At 43.4% G+C, this 22,796-nt stretch overlaps 1 protein-coding gene across 8 annotated transcripts in view; it reads right to left on the reverse strand.

The window, feature by feature from the left end:
- LOC139380328 (formin-like protein 2) overlaps positions 1 to 22,796 on the reverse strand; it is a 94,404-nt gene that overhangs the window by 53,777 nt on the left and 17,831 nt on the right. For all 8 annotated transcript variants that reach the window (XM_071122938.1, XM_071122934.1, XM_071122939.1 and 5 more), the window contains exon 2: positions 79 to 162. In XM_071122938.1, coding sequence (XP_070979039.1) covers positions 79 to 162 — 84 coding nt within the window. The remainder of the gene's footprint in view (positions 1 to 78; positions 163 to 22,796) is intronic.

Below are 22,796 nucleotides of genomic sequence, written 5' to 3' on the forward strand. Positions count from 1 at the left end.
TGTGAGTCACTGACACACCGGACATGAGATCCCAAACTAGGAGTTTGTGAACAGCTTATTGATAGAGCAACATCCCACCTGATCACAGATGAGCTCCCACTTCTTCTCGTTGTCGTACTGCCGCAGTAGTCGTGCTTTGTCTGGAGGAAGGTTCATCGAATTCTGAAAGAGAATCAGGGAAAACATCACCACAAGACACTCACACAGGTGCCAATAATAACATGTAAAACAATGACGAAACGTCGACCCGAACTGTCAGAAGACAACACAGACAAAGCGGGAGGGAAATGTAAACTGGTGGTTCCCAAATGGCACCCTATTCCCTGTATAGTGCACTACTTTTCACCAGAGCCCAATGGTTAAAAGTAGGGCACTATTTGGAGAATAGGTTGCCATTTGCGACGCAGCCTTAATAACTGTTCTGTCATCGAGAGGGAGACTGTGATGGCTTGTGACATATAGAGGTTAAGGAGTAGCAGGGTGAGGAGAGAACTATCTCCTAATGAGTCTGACTCTGTGGGCTGTGTCTAGGGGGGATGAACTAACCCCTTTCTGTAGTCTGTATACAGGGTGTGTGTGTGTGTGTGTGTGTGTGTGTGTGTGTGTGTGTGTGTGTGTGTGTGTGAGATCCATGGGATTGCACTACTGTATAATATAACCCGTCTGTAGCGCTAGGAGCCGTGTCTCTCTCTCTCTCTCTCTGAGACGAACGTCCCTTCATCATAATAAGCACCATCAAGTACAATCACTCAGCGCCATTTAATCCCTCAGGGATCCCCAGGCACAGCACCATGCGTGTGTGGGTTTTGTGTGTGTGTGTGCAAGCGTGTCATCATTCTATGCGATTGCACTTCTGGATCCACACAAGTACACAACACTGACAGAGTAAGATAGGGGAGGAAGGCTGTGAGGGAGTGCATAGATTACAAGGCCTAGTCTTCCCGGTGCTACGTATCCTCACTAAGGAAATCCAAACTTCTTTCTGCCTTGAAATAGGTCCTCTGCAATGAGATATGATTGTCTCACATATACCGTATACAATCTTAAGAGTTATTGTAGCGAAACCACTCCGTAAAACAAACTGTAAACATCCAACCAAACGGTTTAGCCAGAAAATACAACTTTCGATTCCATTTTCTTTGGTAAATGGGAACTGGAAACAAAAAGCTGCTTTGTTATGGAGAGGATTTGAAAGTGACATGCAGCAGGAAGTGATGTGCTGTATTAGCGGCCTGCTATCCAACGGCCATGCATTGGTTCAATTCATGACACTCTATGCTTTGTTACTGCTTGAATTGCAGATTGTCCCTGCTACATGTAGCCCATTGTCCCTCTTCCCAAGAAGAGGTAACCCGTCTAAATGACTATCGCCCCATAGCACTCACATCTGTTGCCATGAAATGCGTTGAAAAGGCTAGTCATGGATCACCTTGGACCCACTCCAATTCGCATACCGCCTCAAAACTCCACTCCGCACTGCTCTTTCACCACTGCGACAAAAGGAACACCTACGCGAGAAGGCTGTTCATTGACTACAGCGCAACGTTCAACACCATAGTGCCCTCCAAGCTCATCACTAAGCTAAGGACCCTGGGACTGAACACCTCCCTCTGCAACTGGATCCTGGACTTCCTGAAGGGACACCCCCAAGGGGTTGAGGGGAGGTAACACATCTGCCACGCTGATCCTCAGGGGTGCGTGCTTAGTCCCCTCCTGTACTCCCTGTTCACCCACAACTGCGTAGCCGCTCACGATTTCAACACCATCAATAAGTTTGCAGATGACACGACTGTGGTAGGCCTGATCACCGACGACGATGAGCCGGCCTAATGGGAGGTGTGGTGTGGTGCCAGGAAAACAACCTCTCGATCAACGTCAGCAAGACAAAGGAGCTGATCGTGGACTACAGAAAACGGAAGGCCGAGCACGCCCCCATTCACATGACCAAGGCTGTAGTGGAGAGAGTCGAGAACTTCAAGTTCCTCGGTGTCCACATTACTAAGGATCTATCATGGTCCAAACACACAAACACAGTCGTGGAGAGGGCACAAAAACGCCTCTTCCCCATCAGGAGGGGATTTGGCATCCTCAAAAAGTGCTACAACCGCTTGGTATAGCAACTGCTCAGCATTCGACGCAAGCCGCTACAGTGGGTAGTGTGTACGGCCCAGTACATCACTGGGTCCGAGCTCCATGCCATCCAGGACCTCGCTACCAGCCGGTGTCAGAGGAAGGCCCTACAAATTGTCAAAGACTCCAGCCACCCAAGCCATAGACTGTTCTCTCTGCTACCACACAGCAAGCAGTACCGATGCACCAAGTCTGCAACCAACAGGTTATACCCCCAAGCCATTAGACTGCTAAATAGTTTGTTAATTAGCTAACCAAATAGCTACCCAAACTATCTGCCTTGACTAGAGCTGTAACAGTACACATATTCGTACCGAAGTGTTTGGTACAGGAAACTATGTTCGGTTTGCACTGTGAAAATATCTTTAAATAAAAACACCAGGCCTTTAGGCTATGCTGCGTTGTATTATTTTTATTTTACCCTTATTTTACCAGGTAAGTTGACTGAGAACGCGAGTGGTGGGCTCGATAAAACCAGAATTGTGGGATCCTCAATCATTGTTTAAAACTCCAGCTTGGGTACATTTTGGCTTCACAGTCGTTTACAACGGTGAGGGACAGAGAGTTGTGGATAAAACATTAATCATATGTTCTCCACTGCCCAACCAGAATAGCCCAGAGTGGAGCACGTAGCTCGTTGTTGTTGTCGGCCAGTCACAAGTCATCAAAGCGCCACTACAGTCATAAAGCCTTCAATGGAAAAATGGAATTGAAATGCTGGAATTAAAAGTTAAATGAGAAGTATACTGTACAACGACCAAGAGCCTGTTATTTGTAACTGTAGAACAGGAAGAAAGTGCATGCAGACTCAATTAGCCTGAATAGCTAGCTAATTTAGCTAGCTGGCTATCTAAGCCAATGCTTCTCTCAGGTTTGAAGCAGTGAATACAGCTACTAAATAATCTTATTGGATAATAAATAACCTAGCTATGACAAGCTCGAAGTTCTAGCGTGAGTTGGCTTGTTATGGTTGGCTGCTGTCTCTCTGTCGCTCCCTACCTCCTCCTTGCTCCTGTTTGTCTCGCTCACAGTAACACAACGCAAGGAACCTCCCGCGCCTGCTCTCCCTCACGCCGTGTCATCTCCGGTTAATAAAGTAGCTAACAAACGGACTCTTCTACTGCTTCCCTCACTCGGATCCGACCATGTCGATACGGACCTGGTCGTCTTCGGGTCTCTATATTGATTTTTTTTTATTTATGCATATTTGTCCAGGTGGGAAAGCTCCAGGTCCATTTCGGGAACAACTTCTTGAGAGGCCCGGTATAATAATCCCTTTCACAACAGACAAATCCAGAAACCTTGTGAATGACGTCACAGAAACTGGACTTGGGTCACAAATAGGGTGCCTTTTTAATTTTGGCGTATTTAGCCAAATAAACAAAAATGAACAAGAGTAACTGTTGGCATTTCATTTTTGTCCGCTGTACCGTAACCGAACCCCTGCATATCGACTCGATACCGCTACCCCTTGTATGTAGCCAAATGATCAGTACTCATTGTTTATCAATTCTTACGTGTTTCGCTTTTCTATAAGTTTCTCTCTGCATTGTTGGGAAGGGCCCAACAATTGACTGTTAGTCCACACCTGTTGTTTACGAAGCCCTTTCTTTTTTGGGTTCGCTTACCCTACTTAATCAACATCTGCTTTATGTAATGTCCCCCTGAAGACTGTGGTTGTCTCGTTTTGGCCCCAACCCTCACTGTACCCCACCCATAAGTGCATTAGGAAATTTTGAAACAATTAGCTGGTGCTTAATCGCCACCACACATCCAAATTCATTGCCTATCCTAGCGCACACTCACTGACAGAAAACACACCATATTGAACCATAACCTTCGTTATTACTCAGAAAACAACTAAAGGTGTTAGGCTATAACATGAAGCAATTCTTCAGATGAGAAACGCAGATTATAAACAAGAACCTAGATATTCCGCATTTGTGTGATTGTCATTGTGCGAAGGTATGTCATGAAATACAACCCAGGGCTGTGGTCCATTCTGTTACTATGACCGTTGAATACCATGTCTCTGTTATAAACACAGACTACTAGTGGTGCAGGGAGAATGTTTTCCACTGCTTAAGGAAGGAAAAAATGTGGCCACTTTACAGTCTAGTGCAGATTTGGGTTGTTTTTTTTTACTCTGATTCAATCGTCAGTATCATCTGTCCCAGTGTTCAGCACTGGGACTAGCTAGTCTATGGTTTTCTGCCACTGAATTTTCCAGAGCCACACGGTGAGGACAGCTAATGGAAGTCAGATGGGGGGATATCCTGCAACTCAAATCAAATCCAATCTTATCTGTCATATGTGCCGAATGCAACAGAATGCAACTTCACAGTGAAATGCTTACTTATGAGCCCATTCCCAATAATGCATTAAAAAAATAAGACACATCATTTGCTAAATTAAAAGGAAATAGTAACACAATAAAAACAATAACGAGGCTGTTCTAATGTCCAGAAGCTCTTTTCAGTTATAGGAAACGATGGCAAAAACATGTAAAAAATAAATAATAATAATAATTACGGTCAGCACCAAAAAAATACACAAAATAGCACGTAAAACGGCCGCCATTCCCTCCGGCGCCATGTGTCGTTATCCGTGACCGAGTGATAGCAGGAAACAGCCGGAGATGACCCCATGTCTCACATCTGTGTCTATGCAATGTGTGTTGGAAGGGCCTGACCTAGACAGAGCTGGCATCAGGGTTAGGAAGGAAAGGAATAACATGCCAAGTGTTGCCTGGTAAAAAAAAAAGCCAAATCTGATTCTCTCATTCAAAAGCGATAAAAAGGATATCGACCAGTGTTTCTCACAATTCCCAAAATGCATAAAACCTGATCAAAATGCATACTCCGAGATCAATCCGCCACACGGCCTCAACTTTACTTTAGGGAACAAGGAACAGTACTTGTTGCATTTAGGGAACAATAGCAGTACTTGTTGCATTTAGGGAACAATAGCAGTACTTGTTGCATTTAGGGAACAATAGCAGTACTTGTTGCATTTAGGGAACAATAGCAGTACTTGTTGCATTTAGGGAACAATAGCAGTACTTGTTGCATTTATGGAACAATAGCAGTACTTGTTGCATTTAGGGAACAATAGCAGTACTTGTTGCATTTAGGGAACAATAGCAGTACTTGTTGCATTTATGGAACAATAGCAGTACTTGTTGCATTTACAACTTGTCTATCATCAACTGATTTCAGCCATTGTATGGCTTTAGATTGACTGCATTGTTTGAATTGCATATTGGCATTTAATTTGAAAAATGTATGTTACCATTCTTCTGAAACTGCCTAGCTAGCTAACAAACATACAGTGCAGATCAATTATTCAAATTCATTGTTTTACACAATATCTTGTCACAGCACTGGCAAACCATGGTTGACCAACTCCCTGACCAAAATGGCTGACCTTGATCCCGTCATAAGAAGATCCACGTACATTCTAGTATTCTAAATCACTAATTCTATGGGTCAGCCTTTTCGGTCAGGGAGTTGGTCATGGTTGGTCATGGTTTGCCATGACTGTGGTTTGCCAGTGCTGTGATAAGATATTGTGTTAAATAATGCCTTTCGGGAATGTATCTGCATTGAATGTTAGCTAGCTGAGAAGAAACTCAAGCCCGTGGGTGGATCTCTACGACATTGTCTCATGGTGACGGATGCTGTTGGGGGAAAAGGCCATGTGAGGATCCATGTCTGATTCTGCACACAGAGCCTACACAACACAAGAAGCACTCATGCTCGTAATAGCACTGAACTGCCATGCACTCTCTCCCACCACCATAGGAAACAGAAAATGACATTCGTATTCTGGAGCGGCTCGGAAACAAGCAGCCTGCTGACTGGAGGGAATTGGAGTTTCCCCGAGTTCCATCAACTGGTCTGGCTAGGAACCAGACACCTAACATCGCTTGCTTGTAGCTACCCCCTTCCGGTCCCTAAAAGAGAACACTACATCTGAGCAGCCAGTCACAAGAGTGTGACATAAAACCACAAGCCGTGGGCAGTGTATTATACCCGCCACTGAAACACAACCCATATTAATCAATTGGATGACGTGCTCAAAATAAGGGAGGCGAAACCATTAATGAAAGTTAATTCCTCCTGGCTGCTGCCCTGTTATACTTGGAGCCCAGCAGTAGCCCTTGGCCCCGAGACATATGGGTCTGTGGCAGTGTCACTGACGTAGGTGCTGTTAAATGTGCAGTCCTGAGCGCAGCCTGCTGGCTGCTCCCTCGGCCCCTGTGGGCTAGCTTTCCTGTGTTCCAACTCAAGCAGAGGCCACTTCTAGCACGTTTAATGTTCCCGCCTCTGAAATGAGCTCTTAGAGCGCCCGGTTCGGGTTTCCCTCGCCGGAGGCTATGGAAGTGTGTGTGTGTGTGTGTGTATGAATGGGGCGGTGTCGTTGACTGACGTGTAGGTGTATGGCAACTCCTCTCCTGACCATCCTGCCGCCTACAGGAAGGACATCCCCCCCAGAGTTCAGAAAATTTGATTTGGTCAAACCAAATCAAGAATCCAAGAAATCAGGCATGAGCTGACTTGTGGAGATCAGCCTGTAATAGCCCTGCTACAGTATGTTATGTAAGGTTTAAAGGCCTAGCTGTCGAGATGGCAACAACACCAATGGTTGTTTTGTGAACTGTGGGCTATGCCTATGTACTAGTTTGATGTAGGCCTAGACATCTACTGATGAAGCATAGAATAAACTTTTATGTGAACTTTACAGTCAAAATTAAATATGCCCAACAGGGATGTCACTGCATTGCCATATTTAATTGGCTCCCAGTGGTCTTGAAATAGCCCATCACTGTGTACACAATCCCTGTGTACAAAAGGCTGCATTAAACAAATGAAAAATAGTCTTGAACAAACTTGTTTTAAATAAAACAGAGAGATGGCTAAATCAATCAATTCGGCAGAATGAAAAATGCGTGTCATCTCTTGGCCTGCACGCCGTAAACAATGCTGGTCTTCCTCTTCAGTTTCTGGAAAGGTCTAACATTTTCACTAATCCTTATACAGTGCCCTCAGGAAGTATTCAGACCCCTTGACTTTTTGCACATTTCGTTACGGCCTTATTCTAAAACGGATTACACACAACACCCCCTAACGACAAAGTGAAAACAGGTTTTTCGAAGACTTATTATTTTTAATACATTTGCAAAAAAATTCTAAAAACCCGTTTTCTCTGTCATCATTTGTGTGTAGATTGAAGATTTTTATTTTAATCAATTTTAGAATATGGCTGAATATTTTCCGAATACACTGGAGTTGCTTACCAAGACGACACTGACTGTTCCTGAGTGGCCTAGTTACAGTTTTGACTTAAATCGGATTGAAAATCTATGGCAAGACTTGAAAATGTCTGTCAAGCAATGATCAACTACCAACTTGACAGAGCTTGAATGTTTTATATTAAATATTGTACAATCCAGGTGTGCAAAGCTCTTAGAGACTTACCCAGAAAGCATTGCAGTTGTAATCACTGCCAAAGGTGATTCTAACATGTATTGACTCAGTGGGTTGAATACTTATCTAATCAAGACACAATATATTAGTGTTTTATTTTTCATATATATATATTTTTTACACGTTAAGACTTTTTCTTCCACTTTGAAATTACAGTATTTTGTATAGATAGTTGACAAGAAATTACAATTAAATCCATTTTAAATCCCACTTTGTAACACAACAAAATGTGGAAAAAGTACATTCCTGAACGTGGCACATAAAACACACTACGTGGACAACCTTTGTGAAATATTCATCCTCGTGTATTGCGGAGACGAGAATTCAGTCCGCTCCGACCGCCGTGAACGAGGACCTCCATTGACTAACAACAACATTACCTTTAAATAAACTCCAGCCTCCCATTACGTGAGTCATACTGGCCAGGCAGACAGACGGACAGCACTTAACTCAACCCCTCCACCTCTACCCACCATCTCCCTGGGAGATCCAAAGAAAAATGGCTTCACATAGCTAGTCAAAAAACACTTATTTTTTGCTTAATTTGCCCCTCCCCAAACATGGGCTACCCTTGAACCTTGAGATAGGATACATCAATTAGCCTAGGCCTAATTTCTCTGCTTGGTAGAGGAAGTCAATAGCCTAAAACCTCAAGCTTGTATACGGTGAAAAATTATTCAATGGGGCTTTGGACAAAAGCACTACGGCCTATGCCACCGCAAACACATTTTTGCCAACTTCTGACATACAATAGGCCATGTGATTAGGCTATTAAAATAACCAACTTGGGAACTCTGATCACCACCGTTCTGAGCACACTGGTGAATCATAGGAAAATGGCTGAGGCCAATAATAATCTTGACAGTGTCTGTTTATTTCTGACGGCATTCATCCTTCATGCAGACAGTGACCCATGATCTATCACCATCTGCCCACCAGCTTAAGAGTTCTGCAAACCAGAACATGTCCTACAGTAGCATATTTAGCCTAGTTTACTTCACTTTTGCAGGATTCGGAAAATACAAAATAGTGTCTGCAATGCAGCATCTCTCCCCCGCCCACATCCTCTCAGATCTTTTAGGAGCCTTTGATTGATACGACCCAGGGGACTGTCTAGCTACAATGAGGGAGTAGAGCATGCCCCTCCCTTCCTGCCCCCGCAACCTGTCACTGATCCAGCCAGGACCTGTCAGATGAGCGTGTGGGCCCCCCTACCCCTCTATCCACTGCAAGCAACAGTGTCAGGAGGATCCAGGGAGGCTGTAGTATAGCTGCTGTACAGAACAGAATGGGAGAGTGTACTGGAGGCTTTGCTGATCTGCATGGTCTGGTGAGATGGCTGGGCTCTTTGCTCGGCTGTTGCACATACACACACAGGACTGAATCTGTGACTGGATGAGTGGGCTCCTCTTCAGCCAGCCAGCCAGCCAGGCCTCTCCGCTTGGCTTTTTCACATTACTGTATTTCCTCAGCGTTTCCTGAGCTGCGTATCCAGTCTGTCTTTCTCCAAGCCAGGACCAACATTAGATGGCTTTCCCAGGAGAAGCTAAGGCAAAGTGGGTTGGATCAGACCAGACAGCGAGGGGGAATAAAACCACAAGAGAGGAGAATGATAATGACACGAGGACAGCAAATCAAATTGCCTACTGTGGCATAAATATTACTATTCAAAGCAACTTTTATTCCCCCCACGCTCCTCTATCTGTTGTATTTTTGACTTTGCAGTCTGCAGGCCACAACATGCACTTTGACGTTGTAAAAAAAGATATCTGGTAATAACAAGTCATTGTATAACACTAATCTAAGAGTTGCTCAACGTTCAGGAAATGACTGTGTGCGCCATGTTTGTCAGCAGCATACCACCCTGCATACCACTGCTGGCTTGCTTCTGAAGCTAAGCAGGGTTGGTCCTGGTCAGTTCCTGGATGGGAGACCAAATGCTGCTGGAAGTGGTGTTGGAGGGCCAGTAGGAGGCACTCTTTCCTCTGGTCTAAAAAAAATATTGATTGGGGACACTGCCCTGTGTAGGGTGCCGTCTTTCGGATGGGACGTTAAACGGGTGTCCTGACTCTCTGAGGTCATAAAAGATCCCATGGCACTTATCGTAAGAGTAGGGGAGTTAACCCTGGTGTCCTGGCTAAATTCCCAATCTGGCCCTCAAACCATCACGGTCACCTAATAATCCCCAGTTTACAAATTGGCTCATTCATCCCCCTCCTCTCCCCTGTAACTATTCCCCAGGTCGTTGCTGAAAATGAGAATGTGTTCTCAGTCAACTTACCTGGTAAAATAACGGATAAATAAAACATAAAATGTTCTCTCACAGTCAGACCCACTTGGTTGCAGCAGCCGGGCTATAAATGTGCATGACAGCCAGAGCCAGCCATCAGGCAGCACTTCGCTGTCCCTCCACATGGGCCCTCCCTCCACTAACCCAGACTGTGTGTGTCCTGGCCAAGCACAGCCAAGCATCCTCCCCTCATTAGCACAGTGTGGATCCATAATCCTCCAGTCGGAATTATGTGGTGGCACAGGTGTCCCTCGTCTGTCCTCAGATTAGCCGTGTAATCCTGGGGACCCCCCTGCCCGGCCCCTGGCTTAACCCACCATCATGACAGGCTATTGTTTTTGTTTGGAGAGCTGTTCCCAGGAATGTATCCTATGCCAAACAAACGTAGAGACATTTGCTGCAAGTCTCCCTTATCATAACACTGTAATGTTTAATATGATACTTGGTTGCTTAATGTTTTTCCACAGACTTAAAAAAAAAATGTAACTCATAATTATTCGTATTACTTTTTATTTTATTTAACTAGGCAAGTCAGTTAAGAACAAATTCTTACTTACAATGACGGCCTACCCTGGCCTAACCCAGGCGATGCTGGGCCAATTGTGCACCGCAGTATGGGACTCCCAATCAAGGCCGGTTGTGATACAGCCTGGAATCGAACCAGGGTCGGTAGTGACGCCTATAGCACTAAGATGCAGTGCCTTAGACTGCCGTGCCACTCGGGAGTTCCTAAAGGCCAATAGTCTCCTTTGTTTTAGTAATTGAATCCCCGTCTAGTATAGAAGTGTAAAACATCTCTTTCTACTTCCCAATATGGTTGCCCAGTCCATGCTCCCAGGTGAATAGGTGTCTGCCAGGGTGCAAATACCATTGCCAATGAGCCTTGCACAATTCTAATACATTACATAAACTGCTTCAATCATGGATAGAGTGACTGAGTGTCCTTGCTTGAAAAAGGAATTACATGTTGAACATTCTGGAATACCAGACACTAGGGATGTGTAAATGGAAAAATGTTATTAACGTTTACACTTCCATTATTTTTTAGGGGGGGGGTTCCATTAAAACAGTCAGCCACCAGGCAGACAGTCAGAACCGTGCACTAGGCCTATCTAAAGCTGTATCTCACAAAGGAATAGTGTATCTTGCGATTTCTTTTGCTTGCAATGTCTCGCAACTTCAGTCAAGCAGGGCCTATCATCAACGAATAGGCTAGGATATTCTACATGCAATAGGCCCGGAGACTGAACACACACTTGCATCATTAGCAAAGAGCAAGTGCAGGCGAGCCCAGCGCGAGGGAGAGAGAGGAGGGGTAGGCAGAAAGAATGTCTTGGTAATCTGTATCTCGTAACGTCTTGTCTTGCATGCCTCGCAAATTCAACCAAGTAGCCTCTTCCTCTCTGATTTTATTTAAATTACACAACTTTCCACAGGCATTTACAGCCATATAGTCTGGTTAGACTACAAGGAAAAGTCAATTTTTTTGTGATAACTGCACTGTGATTTTAATGTTGTTGGTTTTTTTTTTTGGGGGGGGGGGGTTGTGTTGCAAATGTGGGTAAATGTCAACTCAAATGAATAGGCTAGAAGACACAATTTTTACTACAAAAGGTTATACTCGCACACTTACGGTATTGTACAATTTTAAATCTACAACCTAGATTCCTGTTTGCTTAAAATCGGGGAATGCACCTTGATGAAATCAGGATTTGTAATGCCAACCCATAATCCTTAACTTGATTTGTTCTATTTTCTACGTCACCCCAAAGATGCGGCACCACACAGCACCGCAGAGCATACACTCTGATCTAATGCGGCTCCCACGTCACAAGCATTAGGCTGATTGTTTGACACTTCATGGCTATTCCTCCATGTGCTTCTGCTGTGTAGCGATTACATCAGCCACCTCGGACATAAAGTCTGGATGGGCAAGCAGCGCGGTTACAAAGTTACTTTCATGTCAGAAGATAAAAAAGTGTTCCAATTAGCCTTCCCCTGTTGGCTCATTGATTTCTGTGCAATGGTCTTCTGCAAAGCAGTCATTTTAAAGCCTGGTAATTAACTTTAATGGCCCCACTACCTCATTGGCTTTACAGGGCCTTCAAAGCCTCCTGCCCTCTCTGGTAGGAGTCATGTGAGCAGAGTAGATGTAGATGCATCTCTCTGAACTCTTGACAAAGACACACACTCATGAAACCTCCAGGAATCACAATGAAAATTGCCTCGGCACTTCATTTGCCCTCTGATTAAATGCTAGGCTAGCAATTTACTTATTTAATGACTTACAATCATAATAGATGTATTTTGTATAGCGCTTTTCATACAGAATCTCAAAGTCGCTTTAATTATACATTTTAAATCAAAAATACAAATAATTCACGGAGCTGGCAGTTCAAGGGAGATGCTCTTCCACAGCTAGATGAGGCAGTTCAGTAAAGAATTAGCTTGAAATAGCTTGAGGTGCAGCCAGGGAGGGAGAACCATCAGTCAGACAGGCAGACCCTAGCTTTTCATCAGGCACCTGTCTGAAGTTCACAGCTACTCCTCCTCTGTACTGCAGGTAGGCTGGTAGGCTGGAACATCCTCCACCGAATGTGTAGCATCTCCTTGGGTGACGCCTCGGCAGCTATAAGCGCCTGAGAAACCACCACACCTCTGCAGTTCTGCCCCTGAACAGGCAGTTAACCCACTGTTCCTTGGCCGTCATTGAAAATAAGAATTTGTTCTTAACTGACTTGCCTAGTTAAATAAAGGTTAAAAAAAATACAATAAAAAATCAGTAACAGTGTCCTTACAAGGCGAACCTCTGTTATCCCCTCAAACCGTAGTCCACATCTTTCCAGAAACAGGAGCAGGTAGAATAAAAATCTGATGCTGTGTTGATTGGGTGTTGATGCATCATTCAAACTAGCTTTAGCCAGCTAGCTAGCTATAGCTAGCCAAGCCAATTAAACAGACTTGCCATCACCAGTCCTGTATTGTTCTAAAGTACTAAACTGATATGAATTTCAGACAATTAGTTTAGTCTAATAAACTCAATAAGATGTTGGCACATTCAATGTAAGGCTGACCAAGCAGTGATGCCTGATCTTTACCAAGGAGATTTCTGAAAAAGCTTTTGTCTCATGCAGTCAGCATGAACCTGAGAGGCATCCACCTCAGGCCCTGACCGCAGTGACATGATCGCCACACTGGAACATCGAGGCAGTCTGCTCAGGCCTAAGTGGTAGTACCCAGGGGTCTGCCTCTACTTTACCACATCAGATGGGCCAGACACAGAAGTTTACTGCTGGGTAAACAGGTCCATGCTCCACAGAGCCTTGGGCTCTAAGACAGGGCCAGTCTCTACCTTCAAGGCTGCAAAAGGCACATCCCAGGGAGGGGGCATTCCTGACATGGTTCAAACTGTGGGTGGCTTCTCAAAGAGACATTGCTCACTCGTGGCCACAACCATTTGGGTTTCATTGGGAGAAAGTGAAGAGACCTTGTGATTGTAGCAGGCTTGTTAACCCTTTGACACATACGAATGTGTCAAAGTGGGCCCTGCAGCGTAGCCTCAAATCGGTGTGATTAGAAAACTTGTTTAGAACGTCCAGTTACGATTGACGCAACAGTCACCGTTTGAGCAATCCACACTGTTTTTCCACAAACACGGTCTTTACAATGTTATGTCCTTAATGTGAACAGTTTATTTTTTGGGATGCAATGTTCAGACATTCACAGAAGTAATGACAGCATAACAAAATTATCATCCAAACTGGAAAATGTAAACTACATTAGTTGTAGCGTTAACTGAGGAAAGAGTGACCTAACTAGGGCTGTCCTTGGACCTCCCAAGTGGAGCAGTGGTCTAAGGCACTGTATCGCAGTGCTAGCTGTGCCACTACAGATTCTGAGTCCGAGATTAGGCTCTGTCGCAGCCAGCCGCGACTGGGAGACCATGGGGCGGCGCACAATTGGCCCAGCGTTGACCGGGTTAGGGGAGGGTTTGGCCGGCAGGGATGTCCTTGTCCCATCACACACTAGCGACTCCTGTGGCAGGCCGGGCACAGTGCATGCTGACACGGTCACCAGGTGTACGGTGTTTCCACATTGGTGCAGCTGGCTTCGGGTTAAGTGCTTATTGTGTCAAGAAGCAGTGCGGCTTGGTTGAGTTGTGTTTCGGAGGACGCATGGCTCTCGACCTTCGCCTCTCCCGAGTCTGTACAGGAGTTGCAGGGATGAAACAAGACTGTAACTACCAATTGGATACCATGAAATTGGGGAGAAAAAGGGGTAAAATTAAATTAAATAAATAAAAAACTAGGGCTGTCCCTTAAAAAAAAATCTTGGTCGACCAAAAGTGTTCTGTTCTTTTGACCAATCGTTTGATAGACATGTTTTATTGTGTATTCTTCCATATATAGACACACCCTATGTGTTTAAATAAAATAAACAATATGCATTGAAATTGTCTGATGCTTTAAGCTTACGGTTTGATGAAATAAGACAAATGCCTCGAGAGCGCCAGCTATTCTCCTGGCCCAACTTAACCTGGCCCAACTATTCTCCTCCCACTCCTGCTGGCTTCCTCAGATTCTGGAATTACTCTCCTGAAGTTGCCGGTAATAGGCTACATGAGGAGTCGGCAACCTTTCTAACGTGGAATGCCAATTTATCTTACCGTTTCTATCGATCTACGTGCCAGTTATGGTTTTCATATGCACATTTTCGTGAAACAGTTTCATTTCATTTATAATATCGTCTTCATATCTCAAAACTTCTATTGCGATTGCCAACTATGTAAAAATAGCCTACATAAAGCCAACAAAAAAACATTGCAGCCTGCAGTTAGAAAATATCCTGATAAAAATATCCTATAAATCACATGGCTACACATGGCCTGTCTGCAATGGAATTTAAACATTGTATCAACTATTAACTTGGGAAGCATGCACTAGCGAACTTGCAGCATTGTATAAAATAATCTGGGCTCTCAGAGATTCCCTGTGTAATTTTCAATGGCTGTAGATACAGACTGGTTTGCTTGCTGTTCGAGGTGAAGAAAACATTACTTTGAGAAACTCTACAGGTCATTAGTGGTGGTGCGTTAAGCCAATCAGAAATACTATCAGATCCCCAAATGGGCACATTTATATGCCTACATTTGCACGCAGGCCAGGTAGCCTACTCATTACTCAACATTGACAGGTGCGCTCCAAACAAAAGACAACGACTAAATTGACAAATCTCGTAAATAGAATGAAATAAAAACGTGTTTCTCACAAGTGTAGCATAGGTTGTGCACTCCGCAAACAATGTAAGACAGGAATTATAATATTGAATGAATTAACAAACTACTGTAACCAAAGTAACTAACATTGTAGATTAGAAATTATAGGAATTAACGGTAAATGTCTACTGGTGATATATGTAAAGGGAGAATTGATATAAACCAACAATCAAAGGCAAACAATTCACACAATAAAGTTATGAAACAATGAATGTGCACAAATTGGATGGAGAAAGCACATTCTGGAGAGAGAAGTGCATTATGCATCTGGGTGCGTGGTCAATCCGACATCTGCATTGGACACGCCACATTCACGATGATGCGGCCTCAGCAGAAGTCAGGGCATTCATTCTTCATGCGCTTCGTGGAGCAGTGCAGAGCTATTGTCAAGGACGTGAGTTAGTGTTTTCTACAGGATGTACCGCCCCCACCTGCCGTCAATGCGGAGCTGTACAGAGCCCTCTGCATTGTCACAACATTTGGGAGGCGCATGGCAATGCATGTATGGAGCTTGATTTGGCCTCTGGAGGCTTCGCAATGGCTTCACACAGTCCACATGGCACCTCCGACCACATTTTCAGATCAAGCATATATTGGCTTTAAGTCTAGGCCTCCGCAATGGATTAGTTCACTGAGATGGGCGCAAACATATATTTCTTACTTCTCGACTAAAACTATCTCGGTCGACAAACAATCTAACTCATTTGGGTAGGCCCTAGACCTAACACAAACAATAATATTTAGCTAACTCTAGGCTGACAGAAACCATAATAGGAATTAGCTAATAGCAATTACTATTCACAATTCATCAGATCACAGGTGACCTCACCATTCACTTCCATCATTCACTTCCGAAAATGTACTCGAAAGACAAGTGAACCATCTCTTCACCTCGTTTTGTTATAACATCTTTGGTCTGACAGACATTTACGTGACAAGCAGAATGCATTGTATGATGTCAACAAACATGGCGCCACACATAGCTGGCAATTAGCTTAGCATTAGCTCAGCATAATCAGTCCAACCTTCCCAAAAGTATTTTACACAGATCAAATCTGTCCATTTCAATCTATGCAAGATTTGTCACCAGTACTTTAAAACATGAATAAAACAGTAAATACATTATGCTCCATACATACGGTGTGCTTAGTAGAACGACAACACGATATACAGAAACTATAATGATAACGTAATAAGGCACTTACTTCGAGATGAACGCACGCATGTACAAAGTTATTATTATTAGTGAAAGCAATGCATACGCCAGCAAGAAAATGTGCCAGGGAGGAAAATGTTTGTGCTTGGGTTCTCGTCAAAGAGAGAAGTTTTATCTGGCTCATTACTGCCTCAAACGTAAATTTCCTGCAACAGTGAAATGGGCTACTTCTATATGAATGAATGAGGAGGCGGAACACAGCTCAATTGTGTTGAAACATAGCCTAATTGAAACATAGCCTATAGATAATTAGCAGGAAGCGTGCCTTGGTTTGAGGGCAGCATGGGTTAACTGTCCTGTTGCCTAACAATCACATTTTGGAACAGTGAGTACATTCTGACATCAAGCGCATAAAAACCAAAGATGCTGGGGCGACAGAGATATTTGCAACTAGTACGGGAAAAGGTTGAAAGTACAATATAGCCATTTCTATTGTTTGTACAGATGAACGTGGTACCTTCAGACGTTTGGAAATTGCTCCCAAGGATGAACCAGACTTGTCTACAATTTTTTTTCTGCGGCCTTGGCTGATTTCTTTTGATTTTTCCATGATGTCAAGCAAAAAAAGGCACTGAGCTTGAAGGTAGGCCTTAAAATACATCCACAGGTACACCTCCAATTGACTCAAATTATGTCAATTAGCCTATCAGAAGCTTCTAAAGCCATGACATCATTTTCTGGAATTTTCCAAGCTGTTTGAAGGCACAGTCAACTTAGTGTATGTAAACTTCTGACCCACTGGAATTGTGATACAGTGAATTACAAGTGAAATAATCTGTCTGTAAACAATTGTTGGAAAAATTACTTGGCTGGCATTTTAGGTGGTCTTTTCAAACAGCTCTTACACTAAAAAGGGCATTATCTTAATTTTCACAGTATTACTTCAACCTCATGGTGTGGAAATATATATAAATCACATTAAAGTCTAGTTTTTGACTGCACTGTGGCTTTAAGAGTGTAATTTACAGGGGAAATTGGTCATTTCATTACATCAGTCACCTGGACACAATTTTAGCCTGAAACTTTGTCCTAAACTTAAAATAATGAGATGGGTAAAGAACAAGCCTTTACTCAGCACGTTTAGTCTGTAATCTCGTAAAAAAAGATATCACTTCAGATTTAGACAAAAATCAGTTTCTTATTTAATAATCTGTGAAGGTGGCAAGTCTACATTATTTAGCCTAGTTTCGTCAGACCAGTTGTGACACCCCTCTAAGAGGGTCTGGTTCTACTGTAGCCTTATGTTCTGACATGAAAACTGCTAAATTAGTTCCCTTTTTGGGCATAAACCTAAAACATGCTGCCGACTTTCTTTTTTGTTCGCTGATGTTTAAAACACTTAAGTCAGCGTAGTCAGTTTTTTTGTGGAGTTCAGATGAATACCCCCCCCAGCACATACAGTACAGTAGCAGACGGTAGCCTCGCCACCTTATTGGCCCACTTGTTTTCAAAGCTGGTTAGGCTCTTGGCAGCACTGCTAACATTTCTGACAGTGCCAGGGCACCCAGTTCAGACAAAGGGAAATGGATTACAGATAAAAGACCCAGGACCCATTAACCCTGCAATACTGCCACAGTGATCAGGCCAACATCTGAGACATGAATCTCTTCTACAGAGAACTCTGAGGAATTCTCTGAACAGAGAGCAGTAAGAAACTCAGACCCACCTCTCTCCGTAGGGAGATCATTGACGCTCTCTGAACTACAGGTGCCCACTGGAAAAATACGCGCCTGTATCATACATTATCTATAGGTGTTGGTGTGATCGACTTCAAATCACACGACAACTTGGGACTTTGAAAACAGAATTTCAAAGCATAGTTATCTGAGAACTTCAGTATGATACAAAAAAAACGGATTGGAGAAGGCTTAGGTTTACAGGACACGCATTTTTTTTTACGTACACTGTGTGTACAAAACATTAAGAACACCTTCCTAATATTTGCCCTCAGCATGGACTCTACAGGGTGTCGAAAGCGTTCCACAGGGATGCTGGCCCATGTTGACCCCAATGCTTCCCAACGTTGTGTCAAATTAGCTGGATGTCCTTTGGGCGGTGAACCATTCTTGATACACAGAGGAAATTGTTTAGCGTGAAAAACCCAGCAGCGTTGCAGTTCTTGACACAAACCGGTGCACCAGGCACCTACTACCAAACCTCATTCACAGGCACTTAAATAATTTGTCTTGCCCATTCACTCTCTGAATGGCACACATACAGTGCCTTGCAAAAGTATTCATCCCCCTTGCCGTTTTTTCCTATTTTGTTGCATTTTTATTTGGATGTCATGTAATAGACATACACAATAGTCCAAATTGGTGAAGTGAAATTCAAAAAATAACTTGTTTCAAAAAATGCAAATGGAAAAGTGGTGCTTGCATATGTATTCACCCCCTTTGCTATGAAGCCCCTAAATAAGATCTGGTGCAACCAATTACCTTCAGAAGTCACATAATTAGTTAAATATAGTCCACCTGTGTGCAATCTAAGTGTATATGCAATCTCAGTATATATACACCTGTTCTGAAAGGCCCCAGAGTCTGCAACACCATTAACCTGTCTGGGAACGGGGTTCCGTTCCGCTAGCGGAACCCCTTGTTCTTATAGGCACTTTAGTATTGATAGTGTAACAGTATAGCTTCCGTCCCTCTCCTCGCTCCTCCCTGGGCTCGAACCAGAATCACAACGACAACAGCCACCCTCGAAGCAGCGTTACCCATGCAGAGCAAGGGGAACAACCACTCCAAGTCTCAGAGCGAATGACGTTTGAAACGCTATTAGCGCGCACCCCGCTAACTAGCTAGCCATTTCACTTCGGTTACACCAGCCTCATCTCGGGAGTTGATAGTCTTGAAGTCATAAACAGCGCAATGCTTGATGCACAACGAAGAGCTGCTGTTATAAAAAACAATCAATCATAATCACTAGTAATATCATCAACCATGTGTAGTTATCTAGTGTGTAATCTGACTTGAGTATATAATCTGACTGAGCGGTGGTAGGCAGCAGCAGGCTCGTAAGCATTCATTCAAACATTCATTCAAGCAATGAATGTTTGAATGAATGCTTACGAGCCTGCTGCTGCCTACCACCGCTCAGTCAGATGCTTGTATGCTCAGTCATATTATATGCAACGCAGGACACGCTAGATAAACTAGTAATATCATCAACCATGTGTAGTTAGTTACCTAGTGATTATGATTGATTGTTTTTTATAAGATAAGTTTAATGCTAGCTAGCAACTTACCTTGGTTTACTGCATTCGCGTAACAGGCAGTCTCCTCGCGGAGTGCAACGAGGTGGTTATAGCGTTGGACTAGTTAACTGTAGGTTGCAAGATTGGATCCCCGGAGCTGACAAGGTGAAAATCTGTCTTTCTACCCCTGAACGAGGCAGTTAACCCACCATTCATAGGCCGTCATTGAAAATAAGAATGTGTTCTTAACTGACTTGCCTAGTTAAATAAAGATTAAATAAAGGTGTAAAAAAAAAAATACTAATAAAATCAGCCAAATCGGTGTCCAAAAATACCGATTTCCGATTGTTATGAAAACTTGAAATCGGCCCTAATTAAATCGGCCATTCCGATTAATCGGTCGACCTCTAAAACAAATCCAAACGCGCGTGCAAGTCCAGGCGAAAGGTCGGACGAGAAGTCCAAAAAGTTATATTACAGGTCGTATAAACATGTCAAACGAAGTATAGAATCAATCTTTAGGATGTTTTTATCATAAATCTTCAATAATGTTCCAACCGGAGAATTCCTTTTGTCTGTAGAAAAGCAATGAAAAGCGAAAAACTTTCACATGAACGCGCGTCACGAGCTCATGGCACTCTGACAGACCCCTGGCTCAAACAGCCCTTATGAGCCCCCACTTCACAGTAGAAGCATCAAACAAGGTTCTAAGGACTGTTGACATCTAGTGGAAGCCTAAAGGAAGTTCAATATGACCCCACAGACACTGTATATTGGAATGGCAATGAGTTGAAAAACTACAAACCTCAAATTTCCCACTTCCTGGTTGGATTTTTCTTAGGTTTTCGCCTGCCATATGAGTTCTGTTATACTCACAGACATCATTCAAACAGTTTTCTATCCAATACTAATAATATGAATATATTAGCATCTGGGACTGAGTAGCAGGCTGTTTACTCTGGGCACGCTTTTCATCCAAAAGTGAAAAGGCTGCCCCCTAGCCCAAACAAGTTAAGCAAAGGGGCACCGCCAAACAAGTGGCACCATGAAAACCAAGGAGCTCTCCAAACAGGTCAGGGACAAAGTTGTGGAGAAGTACTGATCAGGGTTGGGTTCTAAAAAAAATATCAGAAACTTTGAACATCCCACAGAGCACCATTAAACCCATTTTTTAAAAAATGGAAAAAATATGGCAACACAACAAACCTGCCAAGAAAGGGACCAAAACTCACGGACCAGGCAAGGAGGGCATTAATCAGAGAGGCAACAAAGAGACAAAAGATAACCTTGAAGGAGCTACAAAGCTCCACAGCGAAGATTGGAGTATCTGTCCATAAGACCCCTTTAAGCTGTACACTCCACAGAGCTGAGCTTTACGGAAGAGTGGACAGAAAAACGTTATTGCTTGAAAAAAAAAAAAGCTAACACATTTGGTGTTTGCCAAAAGGCAAGTGGGAGACTCGCCAAACATATGGAAGAAGGTACTCTGGTCAGATTAGACTAAAATTGAGCTTTTTGGACATCGAGGAAAACGCTATGTCTGACGCAAACCCAACACCTCTCATCACCCTGAGAACACCATCCCCATAATGAAGCATGGTAGTGGCAGCCTCATGCTGTGGGGATGATTTTCATCAGCGATTGGGAAACTGAAATTGAAATTGAAGGAATGATGGATGGCGCTAAATACAGGTAGATTCTGTTTTCCAAAGATTTGAGACTGGGATGGAGGTTCACCTTCCAGCAGGACAATGACCCTAAGCATACTGCTAAAGCAACACTTGAGTGGTTTAAGGGGAAACATTTACATGTCTTGGAATGGCCTAGTCAAAGTCAATCCAATTGAGAATCTGTGGTATGACTTAAAGACTGCTGTACACCAGGAAACCCATCCAACTTGAAGGAGCTGGAGCAGTTTTGCCTTGAAGAATGGGCAAAAATCCCAGTGGCTAGATGTGCCAAGCTTATAGAGACACCCCAAGAGACTTGCAGCTGTAATTGCAATTGGGGGGGGGGGGGGGATAGTTATGCAAGTCTTCTGTTTTTTTGTCTTATTTCTTGTTTGTGTCACAATAAAAAATATTTCACATCTTCAAATTATACAACCCCCCCCAAAATCCATTTGAATTCCAGGTTGTAATGCAACAAAATAAGAAAAAGGCCAAGGGGGGTGAATACTTTTCGCAAGCCACTGTACACAATCCATGTCTCAATTTTCTCAAGGCTTGAAAATCCTTCTTTAACCTGCCCCCCCCCCTCTCATCTACACTGATTGAAGGGGATTTAACAAGTGATATCAATAAGGGATCATAGCTTTCACCTGGTCAGTCTTTGTCATGGAAAGAGCAATAAAGAGTTTATGTTTTGTACACTCAGCCAACTAAAATGTGATGTTGACAGGATGTTGACGTCAGGTCTTTGCCCAATGCGTGTGTATGATGTGCGAGGCCCAGGGGGAGAGGCTGGTTTTCAGCCCAAAAAACCTGTAACAGCAGATTGCTGTATTGTTTTGAGCCTAAGGAGCTGTCTCTGAGGCCTATATCAAACCATGACATGAGAGTACATTCAAATGCACAAGGCAGGACCTCACATTTTCACTGCAGATGTTGCTTCTGGCAAGAGCTTACCCTACAAAACCCTCCTTTTACTCAGACATCTTCAAAAGGCAACAAATGTCTCGAGAGAACTCCAGCTGATTGTTGCGCATCAGTCAGTACTGGTGGGGGGGGGGGGGGGGGGGGGGGGGATTCCTTCTGCAGAGCTTTCTGCAAAAGCCTTAATATTTCAGCTTCAGTAGATCCGAGATCTAATAACTATGATAGACACAATGGCCTTGCACTCACAATGGAGTAGGCTTGCATTAGGAAAGGAGTAGGCTAGATACAGACTGGCTGTAGGGTAAAAAGCCCATGGACTTTATTTACTGTAACCTGATTTTTTTTAATTTTTTAACTCTAACCGACTTTCACTCAAAGCAGCGGAAAATAGAATATAGAAAATGAAGGAAATATTTGTTTAAATGGTCTGAGACTATTTGAAGGAGCCAGTCACAGTTCTTTGTGCTGTCAGACGTAAACACCTTTGATAGCGCATAAATCCTTGAAATCAAAAGGGGCAACACAAGATAACAATGCCTCTGGTGCCCGGGACACAGATTCTAATTAATGACTGACCTCAGTGTAAAACATTCTCTCCTGTTT

This window comes from Oncorhynchus clarkii, chromosome 22 (genome assembly GCF_045791955.1).
Source record: "Oncorhynchus clarkii lewisi isolate Uvic-CL-2024 chromosome 22, UVic_Ocla_1.0, whole genome shotgun sequence".
Taxonomy (NCBI): domain Eukaryota; kingdom Metazoa; phylum Chordata; class Actinopteri; order Salmoniformes; family Salmonidae; genus Oncorhynchus; species Oncorhynchus clarkii.